General features: G+C 36.7%; 1 protein-coding gene across 1 annotated transcript in view; it reads right to left on the bottom strand.

Moving 5' to 3' along the window:
* The window catches only part of LOC150080841 (uncharacterized), an 852,072-nt gene that overhangs the window by 342,943 nt on the left and 483,322 nt on the right, over nucleotides 1-25,807 (bottom strand). The window contains exon 20 of the mRNA XM_090381010.1: nucleotides 20,407-20,607. Within this exon, the coding sequence (XP_090237136.1) occupies nucleotides 20,407-20,607 (201 nt within the window). The remainder of the gene's footprint in view (nucleotides 1-20,406; nucleotides 20,608-25,807) is intronic.

Raw genomic sequence — 25,807 nt, 5'->3', positions numbered from 1 at the left:
TTTGGCTTTTAGGAGCATTAGCAACTAAGGCCATATTGCTCCGTGAATATGCGGTAGTCATTCCCTGACCTTTCCGCATCCTCTGTATTTGGTGGTGACGAGCTCGAACCCCGGTGTGATCAAGAAGAGTGTGCTACGCACTGCTGCTGCTTCCCACCTGGCTACGGAGGCGCCACCCATTAATGAAAAGTAGACATGCAACTCTTTGAATTAGAACTGAAGTCACAATCAGCTCAGTGGAAGCATCCATTTTTTCCATGCCTTCTAAATGTTGTGCATGCCTTCTAAACATGGTGACCATTTGTTTCACTTTTGATTGTTGCCAGCACCAGCAACAGTCAAAAGTAAAACAAATGGTCACCATGCCCTACAATTAAGAGGACATTACGGCTGCTGATCATGTGCCACTTTAAGATCAATAACTGGAAACTACTATACATTTCTTTGTCAGAAATGGCCACTGATGTTGAAAGAGCTGGTGTGCTCATACTTCATGACAGCACAAGGCTTCATTAAACAAGCTGTGCAGACAGCCTGTTTTTGCTAATTACAAGTGGGAAGCACTACTCAACCTCCTTTATAGTACTGATACGAATCCTTACAAATATGATGTATTCCCGAAGCTAAAGGAACTGTTGCATGGACAAATATTTATCTTTAGAAGCAATGAGTGCAGCTGTAACCCAGCACACCAGACAGTTAAATGGCATTCAAAAATTTCCCAAATGTTGGGACGCTTATGATAAGGAGTGAAGGAAACTAAACTAGAGCTTTTTAATATAAGTTATTTTACAGAAATAATATGCTGTTAAATTCATTTTAAATTTACTGCTTTTGTACATTACTTTTGGGATAATCCTCATATTATTATATGGTGTATTATATTACATAGTATATTATGTTTTTTATATATATATATATATATATATATATATATATATATATATACACACACACATATATATGTATATATGTAAAGCACACAGTAAGTACCGGTTATAGTGATCACGTTTGCAAATTGAATTTTGATTCTAATAAAAGGTGATTATAATAAGCGAAAATCGATGAATATTATCTACAGTCTATAAAAATAAAGACATAAAGCACAAATTTACACTTTATTGCCAAAAGTTTGTTACCAATTAAATAATGTATTAAACTGGAAGAATATTATCCACAGTTAGCAAAATAAAAATAAATTCATACTTACGTACAAAACTTAATATACATATTAATTAAACATAACACTTTGTAATATGATTATAATTTTAAATAGTCATACATTTTAGATTCCTTTAAATTATCACTACAAAGTCTATTTATAGATTTTTCAATATTGTATAACAATCTATATTCAATGATCACTTGCACCAGTTTCTTCCAACACTCTCCTCAGGATGGCTATAGCTTAACGAGTTTGCTGTTTTGTAACTAGAATTCATTCAGGTTCATGTTCATTTTCATCCTCCTTGGTGAAATTATCAGTAACAGACTGGGCAATTTTTTCTTCTTCTTCTGTTAAAGCTGTAGTAACTACCCATTTATAACAGATTATAAAAACAAAAAAGGCCCAATAAACCAGGAACTGCAAATTGTTTTTATTGTTTTTGGTTGTGACCTCTAGAAATGTGATCTCCAGAAATGTGCTTTAGAAAAATGTCACAGAGGCATTCAAAATTGATTTTTATAACCGAAATGTGATTCTAATAAACAATAAAAGTGTAGTGTACATATTTTACTGATTTGAATCGTTTTTTGAAATTTTATTCTCTAAAGCGGCTGATTCTAAAAACCAGTGATCACTATAACCAGCACGCTTACTCTATATATATATATATACAGGAATGCCCCGACTTACGGAAATTCGACTTTATGTAAGTTTTTCCTGGCCCGTGCATACTTAAAAAAATCGTGGAAACATATTTTGCATCCCATAGGAATCGTGAAAATATCATAATGTGAATCCAATAACATTTTTTTTTTTTTTGTAATTCATTCCAAGTCCTTGGAAGTTGAAAATTTCGTTATATTACTAAGCTATTTATCTCTCTCTAAAAGGTCATATTTATAATGGAAATTGCACTACCCTTTCATCATTATCATATGTTCTTGTTATAACAATCAATTTTGTGATATTTTTCTAAAGCACGTTTCTGGAGGTCACGACCATAAAACAATTTGCACTTTCTGGTTTATTTGGCTTTTCTGTTCATGCATCTAATTATAAACGGGTAGTAAACTCGATCTTATTGCAATAGGCGCTTCAGTAGCCAGGTGGGAAGGAGCAGCAGTGCGTAGCACACGCTTCTTGATTAGACCAGGGTTCGAGCCCGTCACCACCAAATACGGAGGATGCGGAAAGGTCAGGGAATGACCACCGCATATCCCGGAGCAATATGGCCTTAGTTGCTAATGCTCCTAAAAAACAAAACAAACAAACAAGCATTTGCAATAATACCGATAACTGCAATCGTGTGGGTTTTTATGTTTTTATGGTGAAACGTGTTCCCCTTCACTGAAATCTTCATTTATATAAAAAACAAATTTTCAGAATCTTCTCTTCATTCCTATTTACTTATTACAATGATGAAGAGAAAGCGGCCAATGAACACTGCAAGTGGTGGTAGTGCTAGGAAATGAAACAAAATTGATTTAGAAATGAAGATGAAAATGATTAAGAAGTATGAAGCAGGAACAAAGTTTATCACCTATTGCAAGGGAATTAGGTCACGCTGCTTCAACAGTGAATACTATTTTAAAGGAACATGTCAAAGGATCAGTGCATTTAAGATCAACAGTGATCACAAAACAGCGTTCAGGTGCTATATCGAAGATGGAACAGCTGTTAATAATATGGATGGAAAATCAGATTCAAAAGCGAGTGCCCCTGATTCTAATGACTATTCAAGCAAAAGCAACAAGTATTTATAAAGATATTAAGAATAAGTATGGCGAACCCCAACCCAAGTTCGTGGCAAGCAACGAGTGGTTTAATAGGTTCAAGCATTGTGCTGATTTCCACAACGTTAAAGTATGCGGTGAAGTCACAAGTGCCGATTCTGCAGCAGCAGAGAAATTTTGTGATGGGTTGGGAAAAATTATTCATGAAGGCGGCTATTCAATGCAGCAAATTTTTAACGTTGACAAGACTGCTCTGTATTGGAAAAAAATGCTGGATCGAACATACACTGCCAAACAGGAAAATACAACCCCAGGTTTCAAGGCATCAAAACATAGCGCCATGCCCTTGCTTGGGGCTAATGCAGTGGGATATTACAGATTAAAACCACTGCTTGTGTACCATTCTGGAAATCCTCGTGCATTTAAGGGCATCAAATAAAGCCACCCTACCCATGCATTTCCGATCGAACCAGAGAACATGGATAACAATATCTCTCTTTGAGGTTTAAAAGAGACTGGTTTAACTGGTTTAAATGCTGCTTCATTCCCAAAGTTTAAAAATATTGTAAAGACAATGACGTTCCTTTCAAGATTTTGCTTCTATTAGATAATGCTCCCGGACATCCTTCGCATCTAGATGATTTCAATTCAAATGTGAGAGTCATATTTCTACCGCCAAACACGACTTCACTCATCCAACCTATGGATCAGGGTGTTATTTCGAATTTAAAAAGCATACTATTTATGCACAACATTTGCTCAGGCATTGTCTGCAGTAGACGGTGATAAAAATATTTATGTTAAGAGACTTTTTGGAAATCTTACAATATTTACCATGCCATCTTAAACATTAATAAGGCCTAGGCAGAAATTACTAAAAATAGTTTAAATAGCGCATGGAAGAAAATATGCCCATGGCACGTAAAAGGCTTTGAAGGATTTGAAAAAGACGAATCATATGAAGCGGTTACAGATAAGATTGTAAAGGTTGCAGAGCTACTTCAGTTGGAGGTTGATGCCAAAGATGTGGAGTTAATAGATGAAGAAGAGAAGGAATTATGTAATGAAGAACTTATTGACTTGCAGGCAGCGATAGTGAAAGAAAATGCTGACGAAGTTCAAGATGAAACAAAAATGAGGAGCCGAGATGCTTCATCACCTGAGAGATGGCAATGGCATTTCGTTAAATTGCATCGGCAATGGCGAGGTTTAAGAAGATGGATCCTGACAGCGAACGATTCTTAAAAGTTAACAGAGGGGTGAATGATATGCTTGCTTGCTACAAAGAAATCTACGATGAAAAGAAAAAAAAGCCACTGTCCAGTCATCCATTAATATGTTCTTTCATAAGGTTGAGCGGCTTCTAAATCTCCACAGCCCTCAACCTGTGCAGCCAAGTACTTATCAGCTGAAGATGTCGATTCTTGAAACAATACTCTAGAGGTAAAACTTACTGATGTTATGCCTGTCTCCCCTCTCTTTTTTTGTAATTTTATAATTTTGATTTTTTTTTAAATTGCATGCTTTTGTAATTTTTTCTGCGTATGAGATAAAAAATTGAATAAATACAATAAATAATTCTATTTACATATGCGTTGAACATTTATTTTTTAATTCAATCAATTCAGCGAGTGCTGCACAAGCACGGGGAAATTCCCTGAACTTACGTAGCGTTCTGCGAAATGCAACTATTACATAAGTCGGGGAGTTCCTGTATATATGTGTGTGTGTGTGTGTGTGTGTGTATATATATATATATATATATATATATAGGTAAGTAGAATGTGTAAAGTGAGAAGGGAAACTAGCTGACGAAACAGGAGAACGAAAAAATCCGTAGGTACCTGAAAAGTACTTAATGCTGTAAATTCAATGATTTTATCATCTTCTTCAAGGGTCAACTGACAAAACCAAAGGAAAGACAGCAAGAAGTAAACCCTCTGTTTCTAACATGAAATATACGTTGCATGTGGTTAAAACAATGAAACCATGTTGAAATTTGAATTATGAGCATACGGAAGCCAGGTCAAAAGCAGTTTGTTTGTTTGTTTGTTATTTGGTTTTTAGGCACATTAGCAACTAAGGCCATATTGCTCCAGGGATATGCAGTGGTCATTCCCTGACCTTTCCGCATCCTCTGTATTTGGTGATCAGCTCGAACCCTGGTCTAATCAAGGAGCATGTGCTACGCACTGCTGCTCCTGCCCACCTGGCTATGGAGGCACCTCAAAATTAGTGGTAAGTAAGTGAAATGCTTATGTATATTTTATGGCTGATCTGACAGAGGCAGAGACAGAAAATAAATGAAAAGATACCTAAGCAAGAGGAAAAATAAAATGAAATAAAAAGCAAGAAAGAAAGGATAAGGACAAAGACAACTTACTGTGGTACTAAGCAGGAGTTGGAGTGTGGACGGTGGACCTATCATGCTGCAGTAGAATGGGGTGAAAGGATTACCTGATGTCGTCCAGGAATATTTATAGCACGTCATAGCAACCCCAAGCGTTGGAAAGAGGAGGCAGTAAGTCAGTAAAAATTAAGATTTCTAGGTGTGCTGTGGAGATTGGCAATAAACAAATGAAGTAGTGTGTCCTAGGATAGAAATGATAAACTGTCAAAGTAGCATATAAAGTAGTTGCTAAACTTTGTGAAAGACAAAAAAGCAAGTTATAGTAGAAAGATAGCATCTCGATATTGCATTCGGTAAACTAATAGCTCACAAGAAATAAAAATATAGGGTACTAGGACAGTGGAAAGAGATCAGAAGTAAAGGGAATGTAGGTGTGCTAGGGCAGTCTAGGGTTGTGACTCCCATTCCTATAGTAGGATCCTGAACACAGTTCTAGGAATATACCTCATGGTTTAAGTCAGTAATATTAAAATACATTAAAAATTAATTAAAAATTATAAAAAACAAATTAAAATAAAAAAATAAATTAAAATAAAAAAATAAAAATAGAAATAAAATAAAATGGTAAATTCTAATACCCCCTTGGTAGCCAATCGGTGGGCACAAGTTTTCCAGACTGTGAGACACCAAAGAGGCTAGAGGGTATTATTTGTACAATGTGTACAAGGCTGAAAGCAGGCTTGAGTAGTTGTTCTAAAGCCTTACCTAGTTTATGTGCCATTTTATTTAGACTACAAGCCTATCATGAATATTCTACCTAACAGTAGAATTATTACCAATAATTTACTTCTAATAGAAGCACTGAAAAATGGCAATATTTCACACATACAAACATTTTATTTCAACAGTCTCTTCATCAGTATAGATCTAGCTATATACTTGGATCTGGACACTGACATAGCTCACACACTACTATAAATATATACAACAAACTAGATGCCTTTAACTTTAATTTAGTTAACCCCTATGGGCAGCCCGGCCAGCTGTGTCATAGCCAATCTCTATCTTTACTGGTCAGAAATTTCCCTACCTTCAGAACTATGTAGGTATAGATACATTGATGATTTATTTGTAATAAACTGCCTCAACTTTCTACAAGATTTTGCAGATGTTTATCATCCAGAACTCACACTAGAAAGAATCAACAGCAATAATCTTATTGCCAATTACTTGGATCTGGACATTGACATAAATAGCTCACACACTACTATAAATATATACAACAAACTAGATGCCTTTAACTTTAATTTAGTTAACTTAATTCACTCGTACTCTAACATTTCAAAAAAGGTATATTCAAATATCATTCTTTCTCAATGCATCAGGATAGCTATGATACGCAACAGTAACAGATTGATTATACACAATACCAAAAATCTCTACAGTAAATTTCTGGATAATAAGTTTCCTCCGCCTACCTTTATTATCAATTCAATAAAGCACGCCATATTATCAAACATAAAAAGTTGCTTAACCACCTAACTGATATTAACAGTATAATGGCCAACTGATAAGGGATCAAATACTGGCTACCACTCTCTTGGACTAATATTACAAGTGAATAAAGGACCCAGCACTAAACCCTTGGGGTTCAGTGCTGGGCCCCTTATTCTTTTAAATATTTATTAACAGTAGTGATGAAGGCGTGTAAGCTTATTTTTTAAGTGTTCAGATGTTGCCAACCTTGGTATACTTAGTTCAAGATCAGGGTGTAGTGGGAATGATGGGAATAAAGGTGTACTAAGGCAAAGACCGAGAAAATTAGGTAGATGGGCTCAGATGTGGGAATTAGGGTTTAATATTGATAACTTCAAAGCATTACATATGGGCAGCAGTAAACCCAGAATAAAATACTAATTGGATAGTATCATATTCAAGGTGTTGGAGAAAGAAAGACCTAGGGAAAATTTTTGGTTGTTTGGTTGGTTGGTTCAGATGTATAATGGCACAAGGCTACTTAGGCCAAAGTGTGCCTAATCATATATTATAAAACAGTCAATGTAATATATAAAACAAATTCCCTATTAAAGTAGTTCATACCATCATATTTTCTTAAGACAGGCAGAAAATGCATTCAAGTTTGCATTATTTCCTGTGATGTGGGAAAGTGATAAAGTTTGTTGCAACTGTCCCAGAGAGTGAAAAGTAGTTTTTTTCATATGGAATACTGTGAACATTCTACTAGAACATGTTCAACTGTGAGCTGTGATGAACACTGTATGCATAGAAGAGGATCATCTCTCATGACTAGAGACAAGTGAGTTAAGTGGGTATATCCTATTTGTATCCTTGCCAGGACTGTCTCTTAATGTCTGTTTTTTCTAAAGCTAGAGTTCCATGGTTGTCGTTCCTGTTTTATATGTTTGTTATTTACTTGCAGTTTCCAGATTTTTGACCATTGAATGTTACAAACTCATTTAATATGATTCAAGAAATATATATATGGTATTTGATAGCCTGTGGATGCTGCCATGACAGGTGTTTAGCTGCTTGGTCTGAATTTTCATTCCATGGAATGCGAGCATGTCCTGGAATCCAGCAGAAGCTAACAGAATGGTTATTGTTGCATAAATGATTTAAGCAGATCTGATTTGGTTTATCATTGGGTGTAAGGATGAGAGTTAATTTTCCCTTGATAAAACTGCACTCATGGATTCTGTATATATTAGACTGCATGTGTTGAGATGAAAGTCAATAGTATCAAGAGCTAACTTTATTGCATATATTTGCAGAAATATTGCACATATTTCTGCATTCAACTGGAGAGATACAGAAAGAGCATAAAAAGAAAGACCACCACTGTGCCCACAGACACAAGATTTTGAACCATCATTCTATATTATGCAACTCTCACAGTTGTTAAGAGTATGTCCCTCATGAAACTGTCAAATGTTATGGGTTTCTGAAATTTTGCCCCCATCAAAAATACATATCACACAAAGCAAGATTTTCCTACCAGGATGGGTCAGATATGTCAGTGCCTTTAAGTATTCTGTCAAAATGAACATTCCAGATGTGCATCAAATCTTGTAACCTAATGCCACTGGGTTTATTTTCAAATGGTTTTACTATCATAGAAAGTTGTCCAGTGAAGCTGAACAGGATGGGATGGAAGGCTGAATTTTAGCTGTGAATTTAAGGAAAAACACTTTCCTTCTGAGATAGAGTAGAGTGGAGTGGAGGTTCATTTGTTTCTATATAGAGACTTTGAACAGGACATTCAGAAGGCTCATAGGGAAATGCAGAAAGTATTGTGTTAAGCTTTGAGAGAATACTTTTCCTGGTAGAGTCATAAATAATAGCATCATAGTCCAGGCAGTACCTTATAAGGGCACAGTACAAAAGCAGCTGTAGTGATGATACACATGGAATAGGTGCTAATAGATTCAAGCAGCACTCCATGTCATGGCAAAATGGCTCTTTAGGCAGATGGTTCTTAAATGTGATATATAAGAGGAAAAACTTAACTTTGAGTCTAGAATTATACTCAAGAAGCAAATGTTACTGGCAAGTGGCATTAGGTGGTTCTTTTATCTTAGTTCAAGATCAGGGTGTAGTTTATGCTTTTTTTTACAGAAGTCAACTGACAGGTTTTGCTCTGATAGTCAATATCAATTCTGTAAAGTTTCCATATTTCCAACCAGTTTATAGAAAGTTAAAGCTGCCTCTCAATAGTGTGGATGTTTTGTGAATGACATGATATTGTAAGGTTATTGGAATATGAATATATTTCAACAGTAGTTGAGATATAGTGGGCCATGCTGCACTGGAAGCATAGCTTTCTGTGGGAAACAGAGTAGCACTGGAAGCATAGCTTCCTGTGGGACACTGTCCTATATACAGTGTTGAGACAGTACATTTTGATATTGAGCTTGAAAAGTATGATGTTCTAGGAAGTTTTGTTGAATTGTGGTAGTGATCTCATAATCCCAAAGAGTAAAATGCTTTGATAATTCCAAATGTATTTCTATGTTATTTCTACTTACCATCAAAAGATGTTAATTTTTCATTTAAGCACTACAAATAGTAGTCTCAGCCTTGACATTAAGATCCAGACAGGACCTGTTTTGCCAGAATCCAAACTGGTTATTATTCAACAATGTTTTGGTTTCAAGAATCCAAATAAGTTTCCTGTATATTATCCTTTCCAGTTTTCTTTTGGAGACATCTGATGAGGGGGACTGGTTGGCAATTTTCGATAAGTGACTGATCCTTTTCTCGTTTGGAAAATGCTATGACAACTGAGTGATGGCATAAGGATGGATATGCAGATTCAAGAAAGATTTAATTAAAGGAAAGTAATAATAAATTCAGAGTAGTTATGTTGATTTGTTTAGCATTATGTAATAAATTAAATTAGTTCCAGCTGCATTGTTGGCTGATCTGCTTAAGGCTTCTTAAAGCTCAAGTATATTGTAGGGTTGGTAAAGCAAGAGAATGGAAGATGAGAAAAATTATCCTGTATCTTTCTGTTATTTTTTTTTTATTTTTAGAAACGAACTTTCTCTTTGATATTGCAAATATCCAAGAGAAAGTTTCTGCAAGAACATTGACTATTTCCTTAGGGGAGAATATATCTTTTCCATCGTTGATTAGAATTGGACAAGGATCAAGAAATAATTATCATTTAACTGCTGAATTTTCTCGCAAATTACTCAACTACTGGTATTCTCAGTTACGGTAGAAGTAAACTGTATCCAGGAATCTTTTTTGGCTCATCTTCTAATTTGTGCTTTGGCTTTGAGTTTCCTATATAATATAATATAATCCTATATAATTTCCTATATCATCACGCAAACAGCGGCAACCCCCCCAAAGCAGAATGCGCCGGCGCACAGGAACTAGTAGCTGTTTGTGACTCTGTTGTCAGGAAAGGGATAGGTAGAACAGGACGAGGGTATGTCTGCCAGGGGCAAAAGTTGATGATGTTGATTGTAGCAGGGTACTTGATGATTTTGTAATAACTGAGAGCAAAGTGGAGGAGAAATTGTTAAAGTTAAACATAAGAAAGGCACCTGGGGTGGATGGGATCTATCCAGTTATATTAAATGAGGCAGCAAGGCAACTAAGCAAACCCTTAGCCATAATTAAGAGAGCATCTTTGGACTCAGGGGAGGTTCCCACAGACTGGAGATGTGCAAATGTATCCCCCATTCACAAAGGGGGATCAAAGGGTGACATGAGTAATTATAAACAAGTTAGTTTAACTTCTGTTCCAGGAAAAATAATGGAGTCACTGGTTAAAGATGCATTGCAGGATCATCTAGACAAGACTACAGCAATAATTCAGACACAGCATGGGTTTGTTAAGGGAAAGTCTTGTCTGACAAATTTGATAGGATATTATGATGTGGTTACAAAGGAACTGGATGCAAAAAAATAATTTTGATATCATATATTTGGATTTCAGGAAAGCTTTTGACACTGTTGCGCATGGAAGACTATTGTACAAATTGGAGCAGAATGGTATTAAGGGTAAGTTGCTACAATGGATAAAAGGATGGTTGAGTGGAAGAAGACAGAGGGTGGTAATCAATGGGTGCTGCTGTTCATGGACTAACATTTTTAGTGGAGTCCCATAGGGTTCAGTGTTGGCTCCAATGTTGTTTTGTATATTTATCAATGATATTGATGAAGGCATATATCAGGCTTAGTGTTGAAGTTTGCAGATGATACAAAGGTTGGCAGGGTTGTTAATGACAGTAATGGCAGTGTGTTACTGCAACAGGATCTAGATAATTTGGGCAGATGGGCTAAGAAGTGGCAACTGAAGTTTAACCTTGACAAATGCAAAGTACTGCATATGGATAGAAGTACGCCAAGAGAAAAGTACCAACTGTTTGGTACTACAATTAAGGTGGTAGAAAATGAAAAAGACCTGGGAGTAATTGTGTAGTCAGATATGACGTTTTCTGAGCAATGCAGACAGGCTACCAAGGCAGGTCATGGGGTTTTGTCAAAGATATATAGGAATTTTGCTAGCAGGGAAAAGGAGGTGATTGTCCTTTTGTATAAGGCAATGGTCAGGCCATGCTTTGAGTACTGTGTACAGGTCTGGAGGACTCATTTTAGGAAGAACGTAGATTTGATTGAGCGTGTGCAGAGAAGGGCAACAATATTGGTGAGGGGAATGAAGGGGATACTCTTACCAAGAGAGGCTTAAGTTCTGCAAATTCAGTGGCTGGAGATTAGGCACCTGTGCAGTGATCATATTAAGGTGTATAAGGCCTTGAATTGGTTGAGCATGCTGAATTCTGATGGGATCCTTCCACTTGTTCAGATTACGAACCTAAGGGGGCATAAATTCAAATTAAGAAAAGACAGATATAGAATAGATGTGTGGAAATTTGCCTTTAACCAGCGGGTGGTTAATTGCTATAACAAACTTCCATCTGTCGTTGGGGAAGTTCATAGGTTAAAGAAATTTAAGGAAGAACTGGACAGGCATTTGGGTGATTTTTTTTTTTTTTTTTGCTGATGCTGCATAAGCTCATACACTTGCTTTCTTGCATCACATGCAACTAGTACTAATAGGTTGTAGAGCGGATATCATCTTTAAGGGCCCAAAAGGTGATATTGTTGTACACGTTGGCACTAATGCTATTAAGAGTAGGAGACCTGTGGAATTACTTAACAAGTACAGGTCACTGTTGGGAAAAAGCCGTGAATTAGGGTTGAATTTGAAAGTGTCTGCAATTCTGTCCAGACACGATAGGAAGGGTACCTCCATAGCCAGGTGGGTAGGAGCAGCAGTGCGTAGCACAAGCTTCCTGATTAGACTGGGGTTCAAGCCCATCACCACCAAATACAGAGGATGCAGTAAGGTCAGGGAATGACCACAGCATATCCCAGAGCAATATGGCCATAGTTACTAATGCTTCTAAAAACCAAATAACAAACAAACAAACAAACGATAGGAGGGAGTATATGACGAGAGCCTTGTCGATCAATTGGGCACTGGAAAGATTGTGCAAGGCCCAAGGGGCAGAATTTTTTTCAGCCTAGTCTGTATTTGTTAACAGGAGAGACTGCTTCTACAGGGATGGGATACACTTAAATAGAAAGGGTGCAAGAATATTTGCTGATGCTCTCGAGGCAGTGTTAGGTAGGCCGGAAAACTACTAGCTTGGGGGATACAAGGACTAATAGATTAACAGTAGCCACTGGCAGAGGTGAAAGTGATTCTTGCACTGCTTCTATTGGAATGAGCCTGGAAAACAAGATGCAGGGTATTTCAGAGACTTCTGAGAGTCATTGTGGTACAAGTAAACACATGGGTTGCGTTAGAATAGCTAAGAATAGGAACAGGTGCATGTATACTTCCATGTACAACAATGCTAGGAGTTCAGTAAATAAATTTGATGAATTTGAGGTATTGCTCACAACATCAAAGGCAGATATTGTTGGGATATCAGAGATGTGGTTTCACACAGATATAAGGAATACAGAACTGGAATTTGGGGAGTACAATGTGTACAGGAAAGATAGAGAGGATAGGAAGGGAGGAGGGGTTATGCTATTAGTTAAGATACACAAAATCCAAGGAAGTGAAGCCAGTCGACATCGCTGGACAGTGCAGTGTAGAGTCAGTTTGGTGTGACATAAGCATTGTCACAGTTGACAATGGTTATGTCACACAAAATTGAGTAGGAGTGTGTTATAGCCCTAATGACTCTGATGAGTATAATAAGAAACTGTATAGGGAAATAGAGTGGGCCAGTAAATCAGAGAGTCTTATAATGGGGGAGTTTAATTTCCCAGATATTGACCGGAATTTGTGGGTTGGTCACTCACACACTAGCAAGGCTATTGTGGATTTATTGGATGATTGTTTTCTACATCGGCATGCATAGGAGGCAACTAGACGGAGTAATACTCTTGATCTGATTATGAGTAGTGATTCTTCATGCATTAAGGATCTGCAGATAAAGGAACCACTAGGTGGCAGTGATCACAGTGTGCTGAAGTCGGATTTACTCAAAGAGGTAACTACCATCAGGGGTAAAGGGTATTTTTTTTGCTTTCGTAAAGGCGACTACGGTGGTCTGAGACAATATTTAAATTCTATAAGGTGGGACCAACTGATGATGTTACCAACAGCAAATTCAAAACAGGAAGCATTCAAAGAATTTATCTTGGAAGCTACTAGGCTTTTACATACCAACTAAGAAATATTGTTCAAGGTTTAGGCCTAAATGGAGGTCAGATGAACTAATGAGACCTATGGCAGAGAAAAAAAATTCATGGGATACATATAAATTAATGGGTGACATGGAAGCCTATGATAGATATAAGCTGGTCTGGAAACAAGTCACAAAGGAGATTAGGCAGACAAAGGCAGATAATGAGAAATCTTTGGCAAAGGATGCAAAGAAAAATAGCAGAGTTCTTTACCTATGTAAATTCTAGAAGAAAAGGGATGAATCAGTCTGGTCCACTGGATATTGATGGTCAACTGTTGATGATCCTGCTCAGGTGGCTAACAAACTAAATGAGTATTTTGCATCTACATTCACACAAGAGGAATTATTCAGGAAGGGGGAATGCCATAAGTGAGTTAAGCTCTGGCAGTGTGAGCTAGTTGATTTTGTAATAACTGAGAGGAAAGTGGAGGAGAAATTGTTGAAGATAAACATAAAAAAGGAACCCAGGGTGGATGGGATGTATCCAATTATATTAAAGGAGGCAGCAAAGGAAGTAAGCAAACCCTTAGCCATAATTATGAGAGCTTCTTTGGACTTAGGTACCCATGGAATGGAGATGTGCAAATATGACCCCATTTCACAAAGGATGATCAAAGGGTGATACAAGTAATTATAGACCTGTTAGTTTAACTTCTGTTCCAGGAAAATTAATGGAGGCACTTGTTAAAGAAGCACTGCAGGATCATCTACAGAAGACTTCAGTTATAGCTCGGACACAGCATGGTTTTGATAACGGAAAGTCATGCCTGACCAATTTGATTGGATACTATGATGTGGTCACAAAGGAACTGGATGAAGGGAATAACTTTGATATCATATATTTGTATCTCAGAAAGGCTTTTGATACTGTTGCACCTGGGAGACTGCTGAACAAATTGGAGTAGTGTGACAATGGAAGCAAATTGCTGCTATGGATAAAGCGATGGTTGAGTGGGAGAACACAGAGAGTGGTAATCAATGAACACTGCTCATCGTGGACTAATGTTATTAGTGGAGTCCCTCGAGGTTCAATGTTGGATCCATTGTTGTTTTTTGTATTTATAAATGATACTGATGATGGTATATCAAGTTTAATGTCCAAGTTTGCAGATGATACAAAGGATGGCAGGGTTGTTAAGGACACTAATGACAGTACACTGCTGCAACTAGAAAAGTTGAGCAGATGGGCTGAGAGGTGGCAAATGAAGTTTAACATTGACAAATGTAAAGTACTACATATGGGAAGCAGTAACCCCAGAGTAACTGCCTGGGGGTAATTGTGCTGATATGAAGTTTTCTGAGCAATGCAGACGGTCTTCAAGAGTAGCTCATGGTGTCTTGTCAATGATATACAGGAATGTTTCTAGCAGGGATAAGGAGGTGATTATTCCCTTGTATAAGGCAATGGTCAGGCCACACCTTGAGTATACAGGTCTGGAGGCCTCATTTTAAGAAGGATGTAGACCTGTTGGAACGAGTACAGAGAAGGGCAACAAGATTAGTGAATGGAACAAAGGGTTGCTCTTACGATGAAAGGCTTAAGTTTTGCAAATTACAGTGTCTGGAGACTAGGCACTTGCGAGGTGATCTTATTGAGGTGTATAAAGCCTTGAATGGTTTGAGCATGCTCAATGCTGATGGGATTCTTCCTCTTGCTCAGAATAATCACCTGAGAGGACATAAATTCAAATTGAGGAAAGACAAATGTAGGCTAGATGTGTGGAAGTTTGCCTATAGCCAGCGGGTAGTTGGTTGGTGGAACAGACTTCCATCCTTTGTTGTGGAAGTTTATGTGATGCAAGAAAGCAAACTTATGTATCATTAGACAAAAAAAAAAAAAAAAAAACATTTCACACATACATTCCCTCTAAAAGTTTGTCCAGTTCCTCCTTGAATTTATTTAACTATCACCTTCCATAATGACAGATGGAAGTTTGTTCCAGCAATCAACTATCCGCTGGCTAAAGGCAAATTTCCACACATGTATTCTACAACTATCTTCTTAAATTTGATTTTATGCACCCTCAGGTCATAATCTTAGCAAGCCCAAGAATCCTATTAGAATTGAGCCTGCACATCCAATTCAAGGCCCCTTAATACTCTTCAATCAGATCACCTCGCAGGTGCCTAGTCTCTGGACACTAGAAACTCACTCAAGAAACTCTACATTCTTTCTAAAATAACTCATCCGGACCTGTACATAGTGCTTAAGCCGTGGCCTGACCATTGCCTTATACAAAGGGATATATATATATCATTGACTATATATCCCTTTGTATATATATCATTTAAACCCCATGACCTGTTCTGGCAGGCTGTCTGCATGGCTCAGAAAACTTCATATCTGACTGCAAAATTACTCCCAGGTCTTTTTCATTTTCTAACACCCTAAGTATAGTACCACACAGTTGATACGTTTCTCTGGGGTTACTGCTACTCATATGCAGTACTTTGCATTTGTCAATGTTAAACTTTAGTTGCCACTTCTCAGTCCATCTGCCCAACTTTTATAGATCCTGTTGTAGTAGCACCTTGCCATTACTGTCCTTAACAATCCTGCTAATCTTTGGCAGGAAAGTGTAAAATATCAGTTTGAATAGCTATCAAATGAGCATGGAGCATTTTTGCATAGGTGGGTGTGCTTTGGTACACATTGCATTTTTTGTTTTTGTAAGTTACTTTTTTTTTCAATTTTGTATTTCTGTATTTGCTTTGCTATTTTCTGCAGTTCAGTTTTTTTTTAGGAAACTGTGATTGCCTTTGCAACTGGGATAAAAAAAAGGAGGTCACAGTGCAGTCTGCTTTAGTCTTCTCAGATAAACCGCATCACCATATTAACTTGGGTAGCATCTGGTGAGATTTGGTACATATGGACATGTGTGACAATCTAAATATCCAAGTTTCACTGTTGATGGTAAATTTTGAGTACTAAAAGTAAGTATTACATTTCATGCAGGCACAAATTCTCCATTTCCCTGAACTAGTAAAAAAAAATCATACAAAAAAAAAAAAAAAAAATTTTTTTTTGTGTATTTTTGATTGGTCAGCCCTGTAACTTTTCTTCCTTCAAGATGCTCATAATGTCCCACTCTGTAATAACTACCTTGGATATTCAGGTGGAGTGAGGTGTTCCTTTGACAGGAATTCCACCAAAAGTGATTAGTTTTTTTTAATAATTCGGAGTGTTTTTATTTCAACTAGCAGACCTCCAGACTAGTCACTTTACCATCTTGGAAACAGCCTTTTCCAAACATTTCTGAAAAAGATATGGGGATAACTTTATCAGAGGAATATCTCACAATGGATAAAAGATAAGAAAGGTCAGGTGGTCCTGTTGGCTTGGATCTCCTTTTTGCATTTTAGCTTGAGAAAAATCATGATTGCATTGGTCGGTGTCAATAAAATTTGAATCAAACAGAAGAAAGGCTTAGACATCCATTTTATACTTCTTTTGGTACTGAGGACTGGTTTTCCTGACTCAAGGTTACTGACCACACCATAGGGAGGGAGGAGTGATGCCATAAGTGGCCAAGTGGTATGTGAGGTTAGTTACATTAAAGAAAAAAAAATAAAAGAAAGGTATATTTTATTTTGTGATTTGGCTTGCTACTTGTAAGATGAAAGGCTGTTGCTTTTTATAAACTTAAAACAATTAGTTTCAATCTAAAAAGAAGGGTGGTTCTTTTAAAGGGGAATATTTTGGAGTTTGCTTCACAGAATGCTTAGAAATCACTTGACCAAGGAAATGCTTGGCATGTGGAACCAAATTGTACAGTCTGAAATGAAGTTCTCCGAGCAGTGCAGACAGGATGCTAAGACAGCTCATTTAATTCTGTTAATGATATACAGAAATTATGTCAATAGGTCAATATGTCAAGTACAAGGAAGTGATTATCCCATTGCATAAAGCAATGGTTATAGAGTACATTTTGGGTACTGTACACAGGCCCGGAAGCCTCATTTTAAAAGGATGTGTACTTGTTTAAATGAATGCAGAGGAGAGCAACATGATTACTCAAGGTAAAAAAGGGTATACTTCTACCATAAGAGACTTCAGGTCTGAAAATTTCAGCACTTGAAAACTAGCAAAGCAAGGAGATCTGAGTGAGGTGTTTCAGGCTTTAAATAGAGCAGGTAAACTAAATGCCGATGGCATACTTACTCTTTCTTAAGCAACACATGTAAGAGGACAAAAATGTAAATTCAAAAAGAATGGCTATCAGATAGATGTGCCAAAATTTGCTTCCAACTAGAGAGTAATTCACTGTTGGGTTAAACTGAAATGTTGTAGAGGTGGACAGTTTAAATTAATTTCATAAAGCATTAAACAAATTATTAGTGAAGATGGAAAAATGCAGTAAGCAGTTTTTTTGTGTTTTTTTGCTCTTATTGTATAAGCCTGTTTCTATGCATTATTTGCAACTATTTAGTAATACTAATATAGTGTTTATTATTATTTCCAATAAACTTACTCATTAATGACATATATTTTGCTGATTGTTACTCCATAAAGAGCTAACTGTTTGTACTTGTTATTCCATAAAAAAGCTATGAACTTTTAACTAGAAGCCAAGTGGAAAAATTTGCAAATAGCATTACAGTTAAAAACTTGTTTTGAAACATGTAATTGGGATCCTTTTGGAAACAATGTTTTTCTCCCTTTTTGTTCTTTCTTCTATTCCTCTTTATATTCTCATTTCATTTTTTATTCTTATTTTACTTTTAATATTATTCACTCTTAATCTGGCTCTCTGTTAGATTAACAGTTTGCTATAAACTAGTAATAATGATAAATTTACTAGGTATCCATTTGGCTTAATCTTCATAACAAAATTCAAAATCTCCATGTATATTATTATTATTGCATGAATACAGTTCACTACAAAAACAGAGCACCTGTACATCATTGTCTTTCCTATCAAATTTGGTGGTTGGCCCTTGAAAAAGTCACTAAAATTGAGCAGTATATAAAAATATATACTCTTTCAGTATATGTTATTTGACTAAAAAATGAATAGCAAATGCTTAGAAAAATGGTACTCACCTTGTATAAATCTGCAATAAATTTTTTTGGTAGATGGTAGCTAAATTTAGGTTGGAAGAAGCATTAAAAAGAACTAAGGTGGGGAATGGGGTGAAAATATTTTAAACAGATTTTAAAATGAGCGCAAAGAAGTAGAAATGCAGATCTCCAATCCTTGGTTGTCATAAAGAGGTTAAAAGATGTAAATGAAAAAAAAGAGAGAAGACCGGTGGTGCCAATAGTCGTTACGAGGGACTTTTGTTGAGTAAACCGTCATCAGTTGGCAAATGGAAGAGAAGTGAGTGCGTGTTGTATTTAAAGTTTATCTAAACTCCCATGATGCTCTTTTTGACACGTGGGAACTTTAGCCGTGAGAGGTTCCAAGCCAGTGAAAGGTTGAAGGGAAGTTTAGCGTTAATAATGTTGAGATCGGAATGGTGTCGGTACCATTCGATGGTGAGGGCTTCATATTGAAGAATTCTGTAGCTCGATCTAAGTTTAATAATAGTGATGGCAGAGTCAACAAGGGGGGTGTGGTTGTGGGTTTGAGCTTGGGTTGTTAACTCAGTGCAGGATTGACTTGTCTTGAAACTGTTGAAGTGGTAGTATGCACGGGTATTGGAAGTTGTGGAGGAACCGAATTTGGTGGTAGTGCTGCCGATGTAACAGGTGTCTCAGTTTGGTTGGTATTTTATGAGATATATTATATTATTGAGATCATTGATGGAATATTTGTGTGCATCTTTATAAGAATTAAATAGGGAACCTAGTTTATTGTAAGTGGAGAAGGTGAGGGAGATGTCGGTATCTTTGAATGTACGTCGGAATTGTACTGCGAGTTCACTATGGTAAGGGAGAACTATGCGAGTCTTGTCTTGTGACTTGTGACTGTGTCTGGTGAGGTTATTAATACTGTTTTTAACAGTGGATATTGTGTGTTGGATGAGTTGAGGGGGGTAGCTCCTGGCTATGAATTTATCAGTAAAGTATTGAAGTTCATTGTTTAGATAAACTTTAAATACAACACATGCTCACTTCTCTTCCATTTGCCGGTTGATGACGGTTTACTCAACGAAAGTCCCTCGTAATGACTATTGGCACCACCGGTCTTCTCTCTTTTTTTCATTTATGTCTTTTAACCTCTTTATGACAACCAAGGATTGGAGATCTGCATTTCTACTTCCTTGCACTCATTTTAAAATCTGTTTAAAATATTTTCACCCCATTCCCCACCTTAGTTCTTTTTAATGCTTCTTCCAACCTAAATTTAGCCACCATCTACCAAAGAATTTATTGTAGATTTATACAAGGTGAGTACCGTTTTTCTAAGCATTTGCTATTCATTTTTTAGTCAGATCTATCACGGTATTATAAGATTACTATAATTTCACTATATGTTATTTGTTGTTGTCATTTGGTTTTTAGGAGCATTAGCAACTAAGGCCATATTGCTCCGGGGATATGCGGTGGTCATTACCTGACCTTTCCGCATCCTCCGTATTTGGTGGTCACGGGCTCGAACCCCAGTCTAATCAAGAAGCGTGTGCTACGCACTGCTGCTCCTGCCCACCTAGCCATGTGTGTTTGTATATAAAAGGAGTATTTTTTTGTTTTCTCAGAAAATTCAAACAAGGACATATACTTACTCAACATTATATACTTACCCTATTATATATATACTACAACTATATATTCTTCTCATTGTGAGGTTTAATTGAATTAGCAGTGACCTTAGTCTATAAATTAGATGCAACAAGGTTAAACTTATGATTTACAGTAAAATATCATGATAAATCAAATATTATTATGCACACATACATATACACCATACACATACATGCACATATACACCATACATATATATACACACATATACATAACATGCTAACCATTTGGCCCTTTTGGCCTATAAATCCGAAATATCCTGTGGGACCAATCATTCCTTTTTTACCATGGTATCCTGGGTGGCCTGGCAGTCCAACCTCACCTTTTTCGCCCTTAATTGTTTCAAAATCTGGAGGGTATACCAAACTACCTTGGTCTCCTTTTCTTCCAGGAATCCCCTCAACTCCATCTGCACCAGCATATCCCTATAATAGAACAAATCATACTTTAATGTTGACTTCCCAATTTAGACTTATTTCAACTTCCTTAATCTGTATATAGCAACAGAATAAAAATGCACATTTTTTATTCTGTTGCTATATACAGATTAAGTCTATAAATAACATACATTTATATATCTTGTTTTGAATGCTGTTTATCTATTACTCATAAATAGTGATTCTCATTATAAATTGATTACATGGATAGTGGGGGAAAGAGATTAATGTGCATGGGCAATCATAAGCCATAGCAGCAATTATAGCTTACAATAGGCTACTTATAATCTGTGCTTTGTCCCAGACCTGCTTCCGCATGTATGTGTTATTTATTTTTCTACATTAACTTGTAATTTCTCACCCTCCCTCTCTATCTACGCATACTTGATGAAGGGATTCAACAGTTGTTCTGAGATAGAAATATGTTCTTGTTAATATTCCAGTACAACCATCAGATCAGAGGAGTTTCTAATAAATCATGAAGAAAATTTGGGAAGATGGGCTGAGAAGTGGCAACTGAAGTTTAACATTGAAAAATGCAAAGTACTGCATATGGGTAGAAGTAACCCCAGAGGAATGTACCAACTGTGTGGTACTGCACTTAGGGTGGTAGAAAATGAAAAACACCTAGGAGTAATTGTGTACAGTCAGATATGAAGTTTTCAGAGCAATGCAGGCAGGCTAACAGAGCAGGTCATGGGATTTTGTCAATGATATACAGGAATTTTGCTAGCAGGGAAAAGGATGTGATTGTCCATCTGTATAAGGCAATGGTCAGGCCACGCCTTGAGTACTGCATACAGGTCTGTAGACCTAATTTTAGGAAGGATGTAGATCTGCTTGAGTGTGTACAGAGAAGAGCAACAAGATTGGTGAGGGGAATGAAGGGGTCCTCTTATCAAGAGAGGCTTAAGTTCTACAAATTGCAGCGGCTGGAGACTAAGCACCTGGGAGGTTTGTTTGTTTGGTTTGGATTTTATTGGCGCATTAGCAACTAAGGCTATAATGCGCCAAGTCCAGGTAATCTATAAAAATTTAACCTCTCAGTGACCTAATTAGTTAGGCCACCATGTCCAGATATATAATAAAAAAATATATCAATAAAAGAAACAACGATAACATATAAATTTTAAATACGAGTAAAAACCTTTATTGATTTAAAAAAGCTAAAAACAGCAGACACCTTGTAATTGTCGGATAAAATCCGACTGAGTGTATAAGGCTCAGTCAGATGATTAAAAGTGGTAAAACGGATATTGCTAAAATCTGGACAGTCAACTAAAATGTGTCTGATTGTTAAAATTGTGCCACAGGACTCACACATAGGAGGGTCATCAGCCCTCAAGCACCTGGGAGGTGACCTGATCGAGGTGTATAAGGCCTTGAATGGGTTGAGCACACTGAATTCCGATGGGATTCTTCCACTTGTTCAGATTATGAACCTAAAGGGGCATAAATTCAAATTGAGGAAAGACAGCTGTAGAATAGATGTGTGGAAATTTGCCTTTAGCGTGTGGTTAATTTCTGGAACAAACCTCCATCTGTCGTCATGGAAGTTGATAGGTTAAATAAATTTAAGGAGGAACTGGACAGGCATTTGGAGGGAATGGTTGTGTGATTTTTTTTTTTTTTTTTTTTTTTTTTTTTTGGCTGATGTTAAATAAGCTCATAACACTTGCTGTCTTGCATCACATGCCACGATTATTATTACAACTGTTAATCATATTTAGCAGTACTAATAGGTTGTAGAGCGAACTAGCGCAGGTTTGAACCATGATCCACTCAAAGGGCATGTGCTAATGTACTCTTGCTGAAGATCACTCAGCTATGTAAATAATAGAAACATTTATTTCAAATGAATAGTTTCATGGCAGGTATCTTCCATTTACAATGAGAGTGAAAATAACTGCCAAACTGGATACACAACAGACAACATAACACAGGCAGAGATTTACTCAAAGAATGATTTTTTAGGAAAAAACTTGATATTTCTGTAAATAAATTAATTTGCATATTAAAGAAGTATCACTATATCTTTTTAACCTAGATCTGCAAAAAAATTAATGCTTAGACCGAGACAATGGAATCTTAATGGGGGCTGATGAATCAGTATCTAAGCTAAACTGGTACTTTGCTTATATAATGAAATATGTATAGTAAAAAACCATTTTAATCCATCCATAATTTTAGCCCCAATAAGTTTTGTTCTAAAATAAACAATAAAATTTATATAATGTAATAAAAGAATGAAACTAATTTCAATAACCCCTCGAAAATGTTTTCCATTATAGTGAGAGTGAAAAGAATTGTCACTGCAGATACACAGCAGTTAATGCATTTCCTACATATGAATAGTAGCAGTAGTAGAGGCATGTGATGCAAGAAAGCAAGAGTATTAGCTTATGTAGCATCAGCCAAAAAAAAAAAAAAAAAAAAAAAAATCGCATATCCATTCCCCCTAAATGTCTGTCCAGTTCATCCTTGAATTTATTTAATTTATCAACTTCCACAACAATAGATGGAAGTTTGTTCCAGCGATCAACTACCAGCTGGCTAAAGGCAAATTTGTGCACATCTATTCTACAACTGTCCTTCCTCAATTTGAAATTATGCCTCCTCAGGTTTTTAATCTGAGCAAGTGGAAGAATCCCATCAGAATTGAGTGTGCTCAACCCAGTCAAGGCCTTATATACCTCAATCAGATCACCTCGCAGGTGCCTAGTCTCCAGCCACTGCAATTTGCAGAACTTAAGCCTTTCTCAGTAAGAGCACCCCTTCATTCCCCTCACCAATCTTGTTGCTCCTCTCTGTACTCACTCAAGAAACTCTACATCCTTCCTAAAATTAGGCCTCCAGACCTGTATGCAGTACTGAAGGTGTGGACTGACCACTGCCTTATACAAAGGGATAATCACCTCTGGCGAAGGTAAAGAAAGCCAACACGAGAACGACGAGAAATGTTGGATAACTTACACGGAAAATTAGTTTCCCGATACAGCACTCTAGCGCTGCTCGCTTGGTAAACAGACGGTAAGTGTTACAGGTCTGGAGAGCAAAGTTGAGAACAATATATTGATTGACAGGTAGGCATGGCAAACGATGTGCTGATTGGTGTACAAACAAAACACACAATAACATCGGTTTAGTATCACTTTAGTAGCACTAATGGTAACTTGCCGTAATCAACGCTTTCCATAATGGTGAAAAAAGGTCAGAAGTCCGCTTTAATTCTATGGGAGTTTGAAAACCCTCCCGAAATGGAGGGGGTAACCTAATCTTTTTTTTTCTTTAGAATCATAGACGAACTAGCGCATAAATTGTTTATTAACAAAATATTAATTTTTTATTACTGTACTTTTATTTTTAAAGACACTCGTGTGAATGATGTTATGATACACACGTATCATAATATCAATCAACACCTCAATAGATATTCACTATATATATATATAAAAAGAATCTTACTTTCTTTCTTTTCTTATATTATTTCGTGACCTAACCTTAAATGTTAGGTCACGAAATATAAGGAACCCGTTTCTATTATTTCCTAACCTACCATTTAAGGTCAGGTTATGAAATATAATGAAAAATAAAGAAACATTTTCCTTTTTTTCGTAACCAAATCTAAATCAACAGTACAGTAAAAATACTCATGAACTTCAAAAATCTGCTTTTAATAATGAGAAAAAACATAATGAAGAACATAAAAATGAACAGAACGAAACTTTTATTAATTTAGTTTTCATCAAAAAAATCAACCAACGTTTTATTTTCCTTACAAATTTCTTCCATCTTTAAAAGATTCATCGCTACTGTTACCTGTTTACCATTCATTACAAAACTATTATGCACCGTTCTTTACTCATAAATACACATTATAATGCCAACCGACTACACAGTAACTTGTCTGTCGCGCCCACCACCAATCATTTCATTGTTTGCTGAGCCCACCACTAATCATTTCATTGTTTGCCATGCCTACCTATTAATCAATATATCCTTCTTGATTTCGGCTCCACACTGATAACACCTACCGTGTGTTTACCGAGTGAGCAGTGCTAGAATCCAGTGTTGGGAAACTAATTTTCCATATAAGTTATCCAATGTTTCTTGTCGTTCTCGTGTTGGCTTTCTTTACCTTAGCCTCACCTCCTTTTCCCTACTAGCAAAATTCCAGTATATCATTGGCAATACCTCATGACCAGCGATGGAAGCCTGTTTGCATTGCTCAGAAAACTTCATATCTGACTACACAATTACTCCCAGGTTTCTTTCATTTTCTACCAAACTAAGTGTAGTACCACACAGCTGGTACATTTCTCTGGGATTACTTTTACTCATATGCAGTACTATGCATTTGTCAATGTTAAACTTCAGTTGCCGCTTCTCAGCACATTTGCCCAACTTTTCTAGATCCTGTTGCAGTAGCATACTGCCATTACTGTCATTAACAACTCCCCAACCTTTGTATCATCTCCATACTTGGACATTAAGCCTGATATACCTTCATCAATATTATTGATAAATATAAAAAACAAGAGTGGGCCAAACACCGAACCCTGGGGGACTCCTTAACAAAATTTAATCCGTGAAGAGCAGCATCCATTGATTGATCAAAAGCTTTCCTGAAATCCAAGTATATGATATCAAAATTATTTTTTGCATCCAGTTCCTTTGTGACCACATCATAGTATCCATACAAGACTTCCCCTTAACAACCCCATGCTGTGTCTGAATTATTACTGCTGTTTTGTCTACATGATCCTGCAATGCTTCTTTAACAAGTGACTCCATTATTTTCCCTAGAACAGAAGTAAAACTAACAGGTCTGAAATTACTAGTGTCACCATTTGATCCCCCCCCTTGTGAATTGGAGATACATTTGGAAATCTCCAGTCTGTGGGGACTTCCCGAGTCCAAGGATTCTCTCATAATTATGGCTAAGGGTTTGCTTAGCCATAGGTGACTTTCTTATGTTTAACTTACTGTGATTTTCTTATGTTTATCGTTCCCAGGTGACTTTCTTATGTTTAACTTCAACAATTTCTCCCACTTCACTCTCAGTTATTACATAATAATTAAGCTCCCTGTTAGAGTTTAATAAGCTTCTGTCCTTCATTTCCCTAAATAATTCCTCATGTGTGAATGTAGATGCAAAATACTCCTTCAGTTTCTGAGCAGGATCATC

The sequence above is a fragment of the Mastigoproctus giganteus genome, chromosome 9 (genome assembly GCF_048544385.1).
Source record: "Mastigoproctus giganteus isolate SK-2022 chromosome 9, ASM4854438v1, whole genome shotgun sequence".
Lineage (NCBI taxonomy): Eukaryota > Metazoa > Arthropoda > Arachnida > Uropygi > Thelyphonidae > Mastigoproctus > Mastigoproctus giganteus.
This window is presented reverse-complemented; position numbering and strand designations above follow the sequence as displayed.